This window comes from Diabrotica virgifera, chromosome 4 (assembly GCF_917563875.1).
Source record: "Diabrotica virgifera virgifera chromosome 4, PGI_DIABVI_V3a".
NCBI lineage: Eukaryota > Metazoa > Arthropoda > Insecta > Coleoptera > Chrysomelidae > Diabrotica > Diabrotica virgifera.
Genome location: NC_065446.1, coordinates 30,012,828 through 30,029,442, shown reverse-complemented (window position 1 = coordinate 30,029,442; position 16,615 = coordinate 30,012,828). Strand labels below are relative to the sequence as shown.

The following is a 16,615-nucleotide window of genomic DNA, read 5'->3' as shown; positions in this document are numbered from 1 at the left end:
CTAAAATAGTTATTATTCTAATTTTAATAGTTTTTGAATTAAATCCGAAAATGTTGTAGGACAAACTTTAAACGTCATTTTCTCGAAACTTGTTTTTTTTGACTTATGACACTCTTTGAGCGGAGGTGACAACAGATTTTATATAGGTTTATCTTTGTTCTCTTACTTAAGAGTCTTGCTTCTCAGCAGGTTTCTATTCATTCCTATGTTTTTTTTTTACTTTCAGAACTCTTTCCTGTTTTCAGAATTATTGTTACTCCCAAGTAGCTAAAGGTGGATACAGTTTTAAATTTATGGTTCTGTATTATTTCATCCTTCCCTATCATCGTGTATTTTGTTTTGTGCTGGTTTATCTCCAGTCCTATTCTCTTTGCTTCCTTATCCTACTACTTACTAGGTTCTAAATAAAAAACATTGTTAGCATCTTTTAGAAATATTTATTTCGAATTTAGTTAAAACTTAATACATAACCTATGTATAAAAAAACCAACTTATATGCAAAAATTACTAATCATTTCTATAAATACAATAATACATCCAACAGTGCTCATTCTGAATTTCTAAAAAAATATATACAATACTTTAGAAGAAATGGTTTTTGTGTTTATCAGACATTTACATCTGAAAATGTTTTCTCGATGATCGAAATTATATGCGGGTTTGGTTTTTGGGGACATCACAAACTTTGCACACGTCAAATACATCAAAAGTAAAATGTCATTTTAACATAAACGCTAATTATTTACATTTATTTTAACGAGGTACACACATCAATTAATCAAGTACTTTTTATAAGATCTTTCGCAGTAGAGAAATAAAATTTGTGAAAATTCAACACTCTAGAAATGCTTCTAATAGTTTATGTTTATAGGATTTGTACATATCTTTAAATGACTAAATGTGAGATAAAACTAATACAACATTGAGATCAGCACTTTTTAGTAACCTTTATTCAATATTTGTTAAAACTAAAATTATTATATAAAGCCTGTATGCTACTACGTAATTACATTCTGAGTTAATATAAAAGAATTAACATGTTAGTTTGGAAAAATCATAAAATTATTGAAAAATAACTAACATAGAACTAAAAAAACTTCTGTTGTAATAGGTATAAATATTTATTTAAAAATGTAATTAAAAATATAACTGGATTACAATAGTTGTTCAGAAGGAACGTTTTTGGACCATCTTATCAGTCCATCTTCAGTGAACTTTGAAGTACTTGTGATATTAACCGCAAAACCAATTAGTGATTTGGTTTAAATTGTAGACTGCATACTTAAAGGTATTAAATTAAATGACAAAGTCGATAAAAATGGATATAACAGGAAACAGTATGTATCCCTACTCAAAATCACAATTACATCTGTCCATTTTGAGTAGAGACATAATATACTGTTCCCGGAGAGATATATCCATTTTCATTCATTTTATGTCATTTAATTTAATACTTTTAAGTATGTAGTCTACAATTTAAACCCAGCCATTGTTTAGTTGTGCTGTTATTAGCTCAAGTACTTCAAAGTTCACTGAAGATGACTGATAAGTCCGAAAACGTTTGTTCTGAACAACTATTCTAACCGTTTGGATTTTTAATTTAATACTTCACAAATTACAACAGAAGTTTTTTTACTTTGATGTTGAAAGTTTTTTAACTAAATGGTATACAGCCAACTTCCGAGAACTACCCTGATTTAGCTTATAAAATTATTGATTTGATTATAACAAATATAGTTTACGGTTGCCAATACATCACTTATAGGTCTGTGCTATTTGAATTGATCACTCTTCACTGTCGAACAGGCGGGTTTTTGAAACGCGTTAAATATTACTAACCACCTTTATGCAATAAGAACTGTAATAAAGAAATATTACGCAGAATACAATGTATCCATACACTTAATTGTGTAGATTAAATTTGTAGAACCGAAAAGTCTTGGAAATTTGGTCAATTTGTAAGGCCCTGGATTAAGCAAGATTTGACTCCAGGCATTCGAGCCTTATCAAGTACATACATGAAAGTGATGGTATTTGGATGAAGTCTGGATAGATGCAGACAAAACACCGTAAATCGAGGAATACATCAAGGTGGGTATTATTTCTCCCACGGTTTTATACCGGGTCCTGGAATATATCTTTGAAAACCTAGATGGCGTATCGTTGACAAACTAGAAGGCTGTAATATTATCACCGATAAAACTTACTCAGCTTACTTTAGCAAGTAATTTTAATCCTAAATGAATCATTTACTGGTATTTACGATAATTAACGGTACCTAAACAAGTCCTCTTTGTATTTAACCATCTACCGGGCACCAAAAGTGTTAGCGACTACGGTTATTTCCCTCCACGAAAAGGTTAAGTTGCCATATTTGACAGATAAGGATCTAGATATAGAAGTTAGTAAAGGTTAGGTGAAAAATAATATTAGAACAGTGTATATTTAAGTACGAATGGTAACCGAAAAATATATTATCAAATTGTGTTATTCTCTTATATCTTACAGTTATTTGGACTATATAATTATATTATATAAAACGAACTAATATGACCTTTGCTATACTTGTCAAACTAGGCAGACTATATTGTAAAATAATAATGCTTGGTTGCACCAACAAATCTTAAGCTCCAGCTTAGCCCAGCTCAGCTTATAGATAGGTCGGCTTTATGTTGTATGTTGCACCATAATTGGACGGCGTTATGCATAACTCGACCAAGCGCCATTTCTTTAATATAGAGATAACAGCGGATTCTGGTGACACAGCTAAAATTATCTTGGAAAAAATCCCTGTTATTGTCACATTAACGGTTACTAAGAAAAACAAAATTAAATCAAGCAACAATAATCCACTTACCGTTAAGCGACCATTAAGCAACCAAGAAACGAAAAACTTTGGAGCCATTTATCTCAAAACTATGTTTTGGCGCTTGGTTGAGTTATGCATAACGCTGTCCAATTTTCAATCCTTATCTAAGCACGTCTTGACTGAGACTAAGTTGAAGACAAAATCCACTTGGCAATCCATTGTGGCAAGCTGGAAATTGATCTAATACCCAATGGTGCAACGCATAAATATGTATGTATCGTAAGTTGAGCTTAAGGCACGTCTTAGGGACCGTTCAAGTACACGTAACGCAGGTTGGGGGGGTCAAAAATCTTCAAAAATTGCGTTACGTAATAGTTAAACGCCGATTACAGTGCATTACGTAGAGGGGAGGGGGGTCAAAAATCGCGTTACATAATACTTGAACGCTCCCTTAAGCTTAAGATCTGTTGGTGCAACTAGGCATAAGTCAAATATAAATCATATTCCATGCATATAGCAAAGATTCATTAATCTGCTAAACATGTATAATTGTAAAATAACTTTAATAATTAAAACATTAATAATTGAAAATACAAAGAATCATTCAAAACAACGTAATTATGTAACAAAATTAAATTTGTTACTTACAGAAATAGCATTATATGTATAATTTAATGCAAAAAAATGGGCAAAAGAAAAATGACAGAACATAAATGGTATAGGAAAGAGCAGCAATTCCTAAGCAAGGAGAGCTTTGATTAAACTATTAAAAGCATAATTCTAGTTTATTTTAGAAAATACACTAACCATACATTTAATTTAGTATCTTTGATTCTGAAAAGTTGCAGCTTGTCTCATTTGTTGGTGTTGAGCATATTCCCTGGCAAATTTCGCCCATGTTTCTTCAGTGCTGCTGCCGCTGTTTGTTGGGGCGATTGGTTGGAGACTGGGAGCAAACGGGCTTGCAACAGCACCGCTTTGTTCTTGTTGTTGCTGCTGTGGCTGCTGCTGTTGTTGCATCGGATGCGGTGGTCGCATCGGATGCGGTGGTTGCATCGGATGCGGTGGTCGCATCGGATGCGGTGGTCGAATCGGATGCGGTGGTTGCATCGGATGCGGTGGTTGCATCGGATGCGGTGGTCGCATCGGATGGGGTGGTCGCATCGGATGCGGTGGTTGCATTGGAAAATGTGGTTGCTGTTGTGATTGTTGGTATGGGTGCGGTTGTTGATATCCCTATTTTAAAAATGGCTCCCTCTTTAAAAACATTTTTACTTTAACAACATAAAAATTATCAGAATCAATATTGAAGTTCTGTAATAAAATTTGGTTTTAATGTTATACCCCCGAAGATGTTTGCAGTAACAGACTGGATTACTTCTTCTGTAAAATAAAAAAATGTATTATCTATTATTGAAATTGAACTATGATATTTAAAGATATTTTACTCCAAGTACTGAAAGAAACACTGAAAATAACTGCAGAAATGACTAACAGCATGATTTTCTTATTAGTCCAGTCGTCAGAGACGAAAATGCCACTGACCCTCTATAAATTTTAAGAAAAGGCTGAATTTTGCTGAGAATGTCGATTTTGATACCCCAAAAAAGATTAAAAAAAGCTTCTACTCTTAACCCGAGCTGCTTCCTAAAACACCTCCTCGTAGGAGGGGAAAACGGAAACGTGCCAGAACAAAAAAACGAAATTTCATGATATAGGTTTTGAAGATTAGGCTCTAACAATGGAAATTGCACAGCGACCGGTCAATGAAAATGAAAAAAATGGTAAAAATCGCGCAACGTTAATTTATTTAACACCTTTAAAAAAATGCATCTGTCGATAGGATCCCGCTGATCAAAAGATATCCCTACGAGGGAGGGGTTTTACGGACAAGCCCGGGAGTAGGAGTGACAAACTTTTCTACATATTTTTTGGAGTCCCAAAATTGACACTCTCAACAAAATTCAGCTTGTTTGTCTCGTTTTAAGAGATCAAATCTCATGACGACTGGACTATATTGAAAAAAAAAATCGATAATAAAATGATGTTAACAAAAACACTAAACAATAATAGGCGTTAGAAATTTCATAAAAAGTATCCAATGTTTCTGGTAGAAACAATTTTCTATATTAGTGCTGTCGCCAGGGGGGTTACAACGGCCTCCTTTATTCAGATGGACTTGACCAAGTTTTTTTTATGTATTTTGACCCGTAGAACACGAATTATTTGGGTAACAGTGATCCGTATGTCGATAAGATTGTTATTAACAAAGAACTTGAGGAATTACATGACAGCAATTTTTCACAAAACAAAACATTATTTTGTATTTTTTTGGGTCATTTTAAGCAAAAAATGTTCTTACAGGTTTTTTCGTAGGATGCATGGTTTTCGAGATAAACGCATTTAAACATTCAAAAAATAGAAAAATTGCAATTTTTGAACCCGAATAACCGTTGATTAAAAAATAAAATAGCAATTCTGCTTACCGCATTTGAAAGTTCAAGTCAAATATCGGTTTTGGTTACTTGCATTGCTAAAAATTATTTTTTTTTATTGTCAAACAAAGCTATAAACAAATAGTGTTTTAACGCATGCTACGTAGAAATTGCCTGTTTGTAGGCACGCTTACTCGTTCGATTTTATATGGGGGATGCATTGAAAACATCACTTAAACACCATGTGTTTATAGCTTTGTTTAACAATAAAACAATTAATTTTTAGGAATGCAAATAATCGAAACCCGTATAATTTGACTTGAACTTTCAAATGCGGTAAGAAGAATTGCTATTTTATTTTTTAATCAGTTATTCAGGTTCAAAAATTGCAATTTTTTGAAAGTTCAACCGCGTTTACCTCGAAAACTATGCATCCTACGAAAAAACTTGTAGGAATATTTTTTGCTTAGAATGGTCCAAAAAATACAAAAAAATGTTTTGTTTTGCGAAAAATCGCTGTTAATATCAATCTTATCGACATCCGGATCAACTGTTGCCCAAAAAATTCGTGTTCTACGGGTCAAAATACATAAAAAAATGTGGTAAGTGCTAGTGATGTTGTAGTTACTTTAGAGTATTCGTTACAAATAGTTACATTTGTAAAAAGAAATCATTTACAGTATTCGTTAGTTTGATTACTTTTGTATTTAAGTACCGGTAATCATATCGAAAATCGTATTTCTCAGTAGGTAGGTTGTAGATACAGTAGTCGTTACTCACTCTGATACGATTGTTACGAAGTAATCAGAATAATCAAAGTACCCAAAGTAGATACAATAGTTGTTACTCGCTCTAATACGATTGGTACAAAGTAACGAAGTAGTCAGAGTAATCAAAGTAGATACAAGAGTCGTTACTCGCTCTGATACGATTGGTACGAAGTAATCAGAGTAGTTAAAGTAATGATTTGCCTCTCTGTATAGTAATCGTTACTTTCGGTATTCGTAAGTAAAGAGTACTTTGTAACGAATAGTTACTTTTTCAACATCAAATAAAGGAGGCCGTTGTACCGCCTGGCGACAGGACTATATTCTTGAATTTGTCAATAATTTAATCTGTGTAATGCAGTAAGCAATGGTATGCTTTTTCTCATGAGGATCTTTCAGTGCGTCACAGTTTTTCGATTTCTTTCTAACGCATTAAATTGTATGTGACAGAAAAAAACGCACGTCGGTGATTACATTTCGTCGGTGACATTTATAACATTTATTCTAGTTGTCAATAGATGGCGCTATAATCGAAAAAAAAATATTTACGAATTAAATATATCTACGAATATAATCTGTACAATTTATAAGACTATACAAATCAAAGAAAATACCATTTTATAAATGCAATAGACAAAATTGATTTGTTTTTATGTCAAACTGCAAATAAAATTTGACAAATGTCAGATTTAACTAAAATGTCATGTTAGAATAAATGTTACAAATGTATATTATCACGGACTTGACCTTTTTTTCTATCATTTGTGACGCACTGAAAAATGCTCATAAAAAGAAGCATACATTGTTATCGTGGTTTATAGGCGCGGATATGGAATTATTTATTTTTCCTGACGTTTATAATATTAACTGTTAACAGATGTTGTTTGATAAATAGTAAGTAGACTAAGTAGAGATATAAAGTGATGCGATAAAATTAGAGATAAGCTTCTAAATAACAGAAGTCATATCTTACAGCCTAGAGGTCAACATATAGTATTTTTACTACAAAAGCGATATTACATATTAGAAGATATTATTACATATTAGAAGATAAACATGGCAATAATGAAAAGTCACATTCTAATGTTTTGACAGTTCTCTTATGTCAAAAATTTTGACCTACGTAATATCGCTTTTGTAGTAAAAATACTATACAACTGTGTTCCAGGCTGAAGATCTTGCTTTGGTGGCCTGCATTGATGAAGACCCTAAGCCCTAAGGCTAAGAGAATCAACATATACACAGATAACCAAACTGTTATTCTGGCAATAAAGAAGCCACTCATGAAATCAAAACTGTTGAAAAAGTTTAAAAATCTCAACCTGACATCAACAACCTGACAAAGGACAATAAAGTATCTTTAATATGGGTGCCGGGTCATGAAGGGGTGCATGGGAACGAACGAGCAGATATATTGGTGAATGAAGGTTCGAGAGAAACTTTTGAAGGGCTCAGAACTTTTATATGGCATCACTTAAGATGCTACGAAAAAGGTTCAAAAATAGCTGATAAGGAATCATCAAATGAAATGGGAACCACTCGAGGGCAATTCCAGACTAAAAAAATAATCAAGAATACTGATAAAAAACTCTCGAACAGTTTGATGAATCTCAATAAAAGAGAGATCAAAACGGTCACTGGACATTGCCGTTTAAGAAACCACCTGTACAAACTAGGTAAGGTGAATGAACCATGGTGCAGAAAGTGCGAAATAGAAGAGGCTGCCATAAACAAGCCACACCATTGCAGAGTGCTAAGTAATGTAAGGTAGGAATTCACTGGTAAACTTAGGTTTGAACCAGAAGAGATCCTAAAACTACCAATAAGAAAAGTGTTGGCCTTTGTTGAGGCCACAGAGTTTATTAGAGATTAAGGAAAAAAACAAGGTATGGTACAAAGGTCTTATGACAAGTGCCAGAGACTAACGAGTCTCGCCTTATCTAAGAAGAAGAACATGTCATGTGAAAATAGGGAATGCTGCTAACAAAACTAAAGTTTTTGTAAAGTTTCCAAAATTTTTGCCTCTAGTGTAATCTTAGAAATATATTTTTAGTACAACAGACAGCAAACTGAACTTTTTTAGAATATATTATATGACTACTACTACTTGATAATACACCTTTTATTTTACATTTATTGCAATTATCTTATATAAGTAATTATGCAGAATTTTCAGTGCATTTCAGAATAGTTAGGTAAAAAATGTATTTATTTGTCTTTCTTTTACAATACCACGAAGCATGATTTTCAATTTTTAAAACGTTTACAATATTTTTAAATCTTTCAACATTGATTCTGATAAGGGATACATATTAACAGTGGATTGTATACACATTCATACACAATATCTATTAGAAATAAATCAAAGGGATTAAAAACATTATGTTCTAGGTATGAAAAGAAAGGCATAATTTAATTTGAAAACATAAGATATTTTTAGGGGGATATTTCTGTGGTAGTATGACAGAAGCGGATTATTTTGCTTTTCCGTATCATACAAAAATAAACCAAATACAAATCGGACTTAAACACTTCTCCAAGAAATTAACGCACCACCTTAAAAATTGGTAATTTTTAATGTCTCGAATTTCCTAAACCTGTTATCCGATTTAAGTGATTTTTTTGACATGTTATAGCCTTATTCTTTAATAATATCGCTGTAATAATATTGTTGCTAGACAGGTAAATTGGCATTGTATACTGGGTGTACCAATCAAACTGTTATTTTTTTCTCAAAGTTCGCATCACTCTGTGGAATATTCTAGCATGTATAAAATATTGAAATTAAAACCCAACTATAGCCTCATGTTTTTTAACATTCTGATTTTTTATTCATTCGCTTATGTTGGATTTCTACTAACATTGGTTTTCTTCAATACAGGGTGTTTTTAAATAAGTATGACAAACTTTAAGGGGTAATTGTGCATGAAAAAATAATGACAGTTTGCTTTAAAAACGTATGTCTGCAAATGCTTCGTTTCCGAGATAGGGGGTGTTGAAATTTTTCTTACAAACTGACGATTTATTTATTCCTCTAAAACCAGTTGAAATATGCAAATGAAATTTGGTGGGTTTTAATAGGTAGTTATTGTGCATTTGTTGACATACAATTAAGGGTCATATTACCCATATGTGCGCCAATGGTGAACAATAAATTCCTAATTGTATATAAAAAATGCGCAATAACTACCTATTATAACCCACCAAAGTTCATTTGCATATCTTAACCGGTTTTAGAGCAATAACTTTTACTAGCTTTAAACAGGCACCATTGTCTTCAGAAAGGTGAGAACTATATACTGTAAAAATTTCAGAAAAAAAAAATATTAAAATGGAACAGAGTTATAGAGAAGTAAACTAAAAAAAAAGTTTTTTACTTTTAGGGTAAAAATGTGCTTTTGACAATGTTCCCCCACATAAAATTCAAAATAAACCTCATTTTCGTTTTCAGCACCATCAAAAATACAAACTGACTAAAATTAGCCATTCACCTCACCGTGGTCAGTATCTCGAGAAATAAGCGTTTTTTTTGGTGTGCCGCTCGTCTATAGTATATCCAAACTGATTAATAATCATAATATGGTAGATTCTTCCTAAGTGCTATAACCACATATTATGGAAAACTAGAAATCCTATGAAAGATATATCAGCTTCTGACATAATACCACAGATTACTACTTGCTATGAAAGACGTCAGTAACAACTCAGAAGTAACTGCAACAACGTTAAAACATATATCTACATATTTTTGAAAATTTTTTGGCAGAAAAATGGCACCATTGTTGTTTAGACGGATCGAAGTGAATAAACTTTGGTTGGCAGATCAAGAAAAAAATATCGAATACTCAATAAGAGAAGTTTAAAGGAAATTTTATGAAACTTACAAATTCAGGTTCAATTCGTGACAATATTAAAGATTAAAAAGGTTAACAGTTTAAAAGTTTTAAATATAAGAATAGAGGAAGATGTGGGTTTAAAAATTAGTTTTACTGAAACTCTTGTTAGTGACTAGGATCTCAAATACAAGATGGATGATAAGAAGTGCCTAATTATAACTTTATACATAACAACAATGGATCTAAGATCGCTCGTTTCTGAACAAATTTGTAAAATTAAAAAATATTTTTATTCATTAATAAAACGTTTTGCTTAGATTCTGTTGTACACATTCTGCACTACATGTACCCTAACTCTTACAACCATACTCTGGCGAATGTATTATATTTTTGCAAAATTTTGGAAATCCTCTACAATAATAGTATCTAATGACTTTTAATGTAAAATAATTAGGTAAGCAGGAATTCAACTATTTAGAAGTTCATTGAGTTTCCTATTGCCTGTTTGGCAATAGACTGGTCTTGTAATCGAAAATAGTATAATATGTGCAAAGAAAAACTGTATTGTTTAGTTTTTCTGTAATAGTATAAAATATTTATTTATATTCTCATTTTGTTACGCCACTGTCAAAACATTAAGTTTTTCTTATTTTTATGTTACACAGACTTATGTCTTGTGAGGTGTTTTGACAGTGACAATTAATTAATTTCCATTATTAAAATATTTGTTACCTGTTCAGAATAACTAGAATATAAGCTTTAAATGTTGTTTCTTTTTTACAGGTAATGTATTTCTAAATCAATAATATTGTACATAAAATAATAAAGTTCTTTTTTACAGAGAGAAACACAATTGAGTTTTTATTCGCCAAAAGTTTGATGGTTAGTATATCTTACTTAGAGACAAGATAACATTATGCATTTTGTTTCGATTAGATAAATATACATTGGAAGCTAAAAAGGTGAGAGGCTGCTTGCCATTTATGGAGTTATTTTTTATATGTACAATAAGCGCCACGCTACTTGACACACGGATACATTTAGTTAATATAGTCCTGGTCCCTTCACTTGTTGCATTGTTTACTTTTATGTCTAGTGACGTATATAACGTCAGAAAATGTATCGAAACCAATGTAAACATAGAAAGTTGAGAGATCATAGAACAGCTGTATTTTGAGTTTATGGTTGTCATTGTACTAAAGTTGTAAAAGTTATAAAGTATTAATATATTTTTGTTTTTTGAAATAAAGTTTTTTTTGAAGCAGAGTAACAATACTAAAGGAAAAGTCAAACAATAAGGAATGCATGTAATCTTCCCCATTGTTGCTATATTCTAAATTTGAAAAAATATAATGGGAATAATCAGATTTTTTTGACATGCCATTCCTATTACAGCGAGCATTTTATTGGCTAGAAGTAGTGACATTATAATGAGTAATGTTTCTGGTTTGTTTTTTTGTCCTGTTTTGGCATTTAGAAGTTATTTATATTAAACCAAGTTGTTTCCACATTTAATTTTATACTGGAGTTTGAAATTTTATGGTAAGTGTATTTTATTTTGATATTAATTTACATACAAAGTTAACCTCATTCACAGTTGTTAAAGGATGGTTTTGTTTAAATTTCCCTAAAAGTGAAATAAATAACAAAAAATTTTTATTTTCAAATATTTATAATACAACACATACATACAGTCAGAAAAATGAAAGAATACCCTTGAACGATCACATCAATCACATATTATTCAGATTATTGATAATCTATCTCTCTCGTTTGTTATTTATGAAAAAAAAAACAGCAAATACAAAATATGTGATTGATGTGATCGTTCATGGGTTTTCTTTCATTTTTCCGACTGTATTTAATATCACGAATGATATTAAAAAAATATATTAAGCTACTTCAAATGTAGCTGTAATTCTGCACCAAAATTTTAAATTCTACTTATTTTATAACGTCAAATTTTATAATATAATCCGTGATCGGAGTAATAGCCACTTTCTGTCACTTGGTGTTGCATGGAATAGATTTCCGACTTACTTCGTATGCTTTAAATGATGACGCACAGGTAAAGATTCGCGGACTCAAATGTATCTTTGTTTCAGACTCTTAAAGACAAAGAAAAACAGTGTAGCCGGTAGCTGCTTTGATAGGTTTTTTATTTGGCAACAGCGCTTTCCTGTTAAACTTGACGGTAGCGAAAAAACTAATATATGAGGAAAAATTTGTTAAATTTGTTTGCCGTTAAGTTTGCACCGGTGGGTTACGATGTCATTAAATCTATGAACTGCATTCCTAATTGTTTGAATTTTAGTTTATTAATTAATGTATTTTTTGTATGGAAGAATGATTATTTTGCACTGTTTCATGACATGACAGACATGAAAGTCACAGATGAGAACGAGCCTGATTAGCCCAAGCCTAGAAATTAGGTACCCGTGTGTCAACTAGCGTGACGCTTACTGTATAGTAATATTATTTGGCGCAAGTATAAGTTAACTAAAAGGCTATAGCGGGATAAGATGGTAAAATCTGCACTCGGCTGGATTCTTAGTTGGGGTTGGGCAATCGAAAGTACATAATTCAAAAACCCCCTAACCAAATTTTTAGCTCCCTATGTGACCCCAGGTGTCCCCTATCGAAAAAAATGTGTTTTTTCGAAAAACATTTTTTTGGAGCGATCTTTTGCCTTAAAAAATGTGAAAAAAATTGTGAATGTACATTATTATACCCTAAATCCCATTGATTTTTTTCAGATTTTTTGGATCAAAATTGACGCCAGAAAAAATTTTTGAAGTTTTCAAAAAATTTTTAGGTTATGTAGGTAATTTTTGGCTAGCTCCGACAACATTTTTTTTAGTGTATTTTTTTCCGTTCATTTGAATGGCAGGGATAGTTTTGCCATTTTCTCGCCGGAAATTACTCAAAATTCGAAAAAACCCATTTTTTGGTTACCCCCCTCATATTTTTAGTGTTTACTGATAGAGCTTTTCTTTAAACAATCTGAAAAAAATTATGAACATACATTGATGCCCAAAAATATAGTATTTTTTTTTTCAGATTTTTTGGATCAAAATTGAAAAATTTTTAATTTTTCAAAAAAATTTTAGGTTATGTAGGTAATTTTTGGCGAGCGCCGACATAATTTTTTTTAGTGTATTTTTTTCCGTTCTTTTGAATGGCTGGGATAATTTTGCCATTTTCTCGCCGGAAATTGCTCAAAATTCGAAAAAAACCCATTTTTTGGTTCCCCCCTCATATTTTTTGTGTTTACTGACCGATCTTTCCTTTAAAAAATCTGAAAAAAATTATGAACATACATTAATGCCCAAAAATATACTGGTATTTTTTTCAGATTTTTTGGATCAAAATTGAAAAATTTTGAATTTTTCAAAAATTTTTTAGGTTAGTTAGGTAATTTTTGGCTAGGTCCGACATAATTATTTTTAGTGTATATTTTCCCGTTCTTTTGAATGGCTGGGATAGTTTTGCCATTTTCTCGCCGGAAATTGCTCAAAATTCGAAAAAACCCATTTTTTTGGTTCCCCCCCCTCATATTTTTAGTGTTTACTGAGCGATCTGTTCTTTAAAAAATCTGAAAAAAAAATTATGAACATACATTGATGGCCAAAAACATACTGTTTTTTTTATCAGATTTTTTTGATCAAAATTGAGGCTAGAAAAAATTATTGAATTTCTCAAAAAAATTTTAGGTTATGTAGGTAATTTTTGGCTACCTCCGACATAATTTTTTTTAGTGTATTTTTTTCCGTTCTTTTGATGGCAGGGATAGTATTGCCATTTTCTCGCCGGAAATTACTCAAAATTCGAAAAAACCCATTTTTTTGGTTACCCCCCTCATATTTTTAGTGTTTACTGAGTGATCTTTTCTTTAAAAAATCTGAAAAAATTATGAACATACATTGATGCCCAAAAATATACTATTTTTTTTTCAGATTTTTTGGATCAAAATTGAAAAATTTTGAATTTTTCAAAAAAATTTTAGGTTATGTAGGTAATTTTTGGCGAGCGCCGACATAATTTTTTTTAGTGTATTTTTTCCGTTCTTTTGAATGGCTGGGATAGTTTTGCCATTTTCTCGCCGGAAATTGCTCAAAATTCGAAAAAACCCATTTTTTGGTTCCCCCTCATATTTTTAGTGTTTACTGACCGATCTTTCCTTAAAAAAATCTGAAAAAAATTATGAACATACATTGATGCCCAAAAATATACTGGTTTTTTTTTCAGATTTTTTGGATCAAAATTGAAAAATTTTGAATTTTTCAAAAATTTTTTAGGTTATGTAGGTAATTTTTGGCTAGGTCCGACATAATTTTTTTTAGTGTATATTTTTCCGTTCTTTTGAATGGCTGGGATAGTTTTGCCATTTCCTCGCCGGCACAGTGCGCAGCACGTGGAAAATCGAGCACGAATTGGCTTATGCTTACCTATAGTATTATTGTATTATTATTCTATCTATGTATATCATGGATTGAAAATATAAATATGTAGATATTCACATACTTATTTAGTAAGCTACATTTATGGAAATAACTTGATTACGGTGCAATTTGCTTATTTAAAATGTAACTTTTAACGAATAATTTTATTTAATTTACACCTTTGAAAAGTAAAATTAATAAATCAAATAAAGTTGAAAATAAACGTTTGCCTATAACTGTATGGCATATTTCATGCTGTGAAAACGTTTTTAATAATTACTTATTACTTATTAATAACATTAATAATGTCTATATATATTTAAATATTTATAATATTGATATATTTTTTAAAATAGGTACTCTAGCGTATCAAAAAATTAACTTTCAATTACCTTAAGTTAATTAATAAATACGCAAAAGGTAATATTAATATGGTAATTTCAATTGAGAAATCGGAAAACACAACTAAGACGAAGAAATATCTATGAATTGATCTATACATAATGTAATTAAGGTAGCCATGTACCTATAGTTAAGGGTTAAGGTTGTCTACTAAAAACATAGGAAAAATATCAACAAAGGGAGTTTGTCGTATTTTATGCATATTCTCTTCTCAAAATGGCTACCTTCTCTTCTCAAAAAACCGGATCACGCTATTCAAAATAACGGAAAATCGTTATTTATTGACATGCAATTGAGTTTATGTGTACACATAGGGGGACACAAAGAAATGGCTCTTTTCGAATTGTGAGGAAGTCCCGGAGAGAAAATGGCAAATCTAACCCAGTTATTCAAAAGAACGAAAAAAAAATACACAAATTATTTCGAAGTCCGTCAAAAATGGCTTACATAAACGATTTTTTTTTGAAAAATTCAAAAAATTTCCGAGTAAAATTTTAATCCAAAAAATCTAAAAAAAATCGGTATGTTTTTGGGCATAACAATGTATGCTCATAATTTTTTTGATTATTTTAAGAAAATATCGCTCAGTAAACACTAAAAATATGAGGGGGGAAAACCAAAAAATGGGTTTCTTCGAATTTTGAGCAATTTCCAGCGAGAAAATGGCAAAACTATCCAAGCCATTCAAAAGAAGGAAAAAATACACTAAAAAAAATTATATCGGAGCTAGCCAAAAATTACCTACATACCCTAAAAATTTTTTGAAAAATTCAATAATTTTTTCTGGCCTCAATTTTGATCCAAAAAATCTGAAAAAAAAAGTATGTTTTTGGGCATCAATGTATGTTCATAATTTTTTTCAGATTTTTTAAAGAACAGATCGCTCAGTAAGCACTAAAAATATGAGGGGGGAAACCAGAAAATGGGTTTTTTCGAATTTTGAGCAATTTTCGGCGAGAAAATGGCAAAACTATCCCTGCCATTCAAAAGAACGGAAAAAAATACACTAAAAAAAATTATGTCGGAGGTAGCCAAAAATTACCTACATAACCTAAAATTTTTTGAGAAATTCAATAATTTTTCTAGCCTCAATTTTGATCCAAAAAATCTGATAAAAAAAACAGTATGTTTTTGGCCATCAATGTATGTTCATAATTTTTTTCAGATTTTTTAAAGAACAGAACGCTCAGTAAACACTAAAAATATGAGGGGGGAACCAAAAAAATGGGTTTTTTCGAATTTTGAGCAATTTCCGGCGAGAAAATGGCAAAACTATCCCAGCCATTCAAAAGAACGGAAAAATATACACTAAAAAAAATTATGTCGGACCTAGCCAAAAATTACCTACATAACCTAAAAAATTTTTGAAAAATTCAAAATTTTTCAACTTTGATCCAAAAAATCTGAAAAAAATACCAGTATATTTTTGGGCATCAATGTATGTTCATAATTTTTTTTCAGATTTTTTAAAGGAAAGATCGGTCAGTAAACACTAAAAATATGAGGGGGGAACCAAAAAATGGGTTTTTTCGAATTTTGAGCAATTTCCGGCGAGAAAATGGCAAAACTATCCCAGCCATTCAAAAGAACGGAAAAAAATACACTAAAAAAAATTATGTTGGCGCTCGCCAAAAATTACCTACATAACCTAAAAATTTTTTGAAAAATTCAAAATTTTTCAATTTTGATCCAAAAAATCTGAAAAAAAGAAATAGTATATTTTTGGGCATCAATTTATGTTCATAATTTTTTTCAGATTTTTTAAAGAAAAGATCGCTCAGTAAACACTAAAAATATGAGGGGGGTAACCAAAAAAATGGGTTTTTTCGAATTTTGAGTAATTTCCGGCGAGAAAATGGCAAAATTATCCCTGCCATTCAAAAGAACGGAAAAAAATACACTAAAAAAATTTTTGTCGGAGCTA

At 31.1% G+C, this 16,615-nt stretch overlaps 1 protein-coding gene across 4 annotated transcripts in view; it reads right to left on the bottom strand.

Annotated features, from left to right (window-relative positions):
• Positions 1 to 414: 414 nt before the first annotated feature.
• LOC114349369 (muscle M-line assembly protein unc-89) overlaps positions 415 to 16,615 on the bottom strand; it is a 79,530-nt gene continuing 63,329 nt past the window's right edge. For 3 of the 4 annotated variants that reach the window (XM_028299718.2, XM_050648112.1, XM_028299719.2), the window contains one exon: positions 415 to 4,045. In XM_028299718.2, the coding sequence (XP_028155519.2) occupies positions 3,629 to 4,045 (417 nt within the window). In that variant the 3' untranslated portion in view covers positions 415 to 3,628. Of the gene's footprint in view, positions 4,193 to 16,615 lie in introns of all 4 variants that reach the window. The other variant, XM_028299720.2, reaches the window with a different exon arrangement.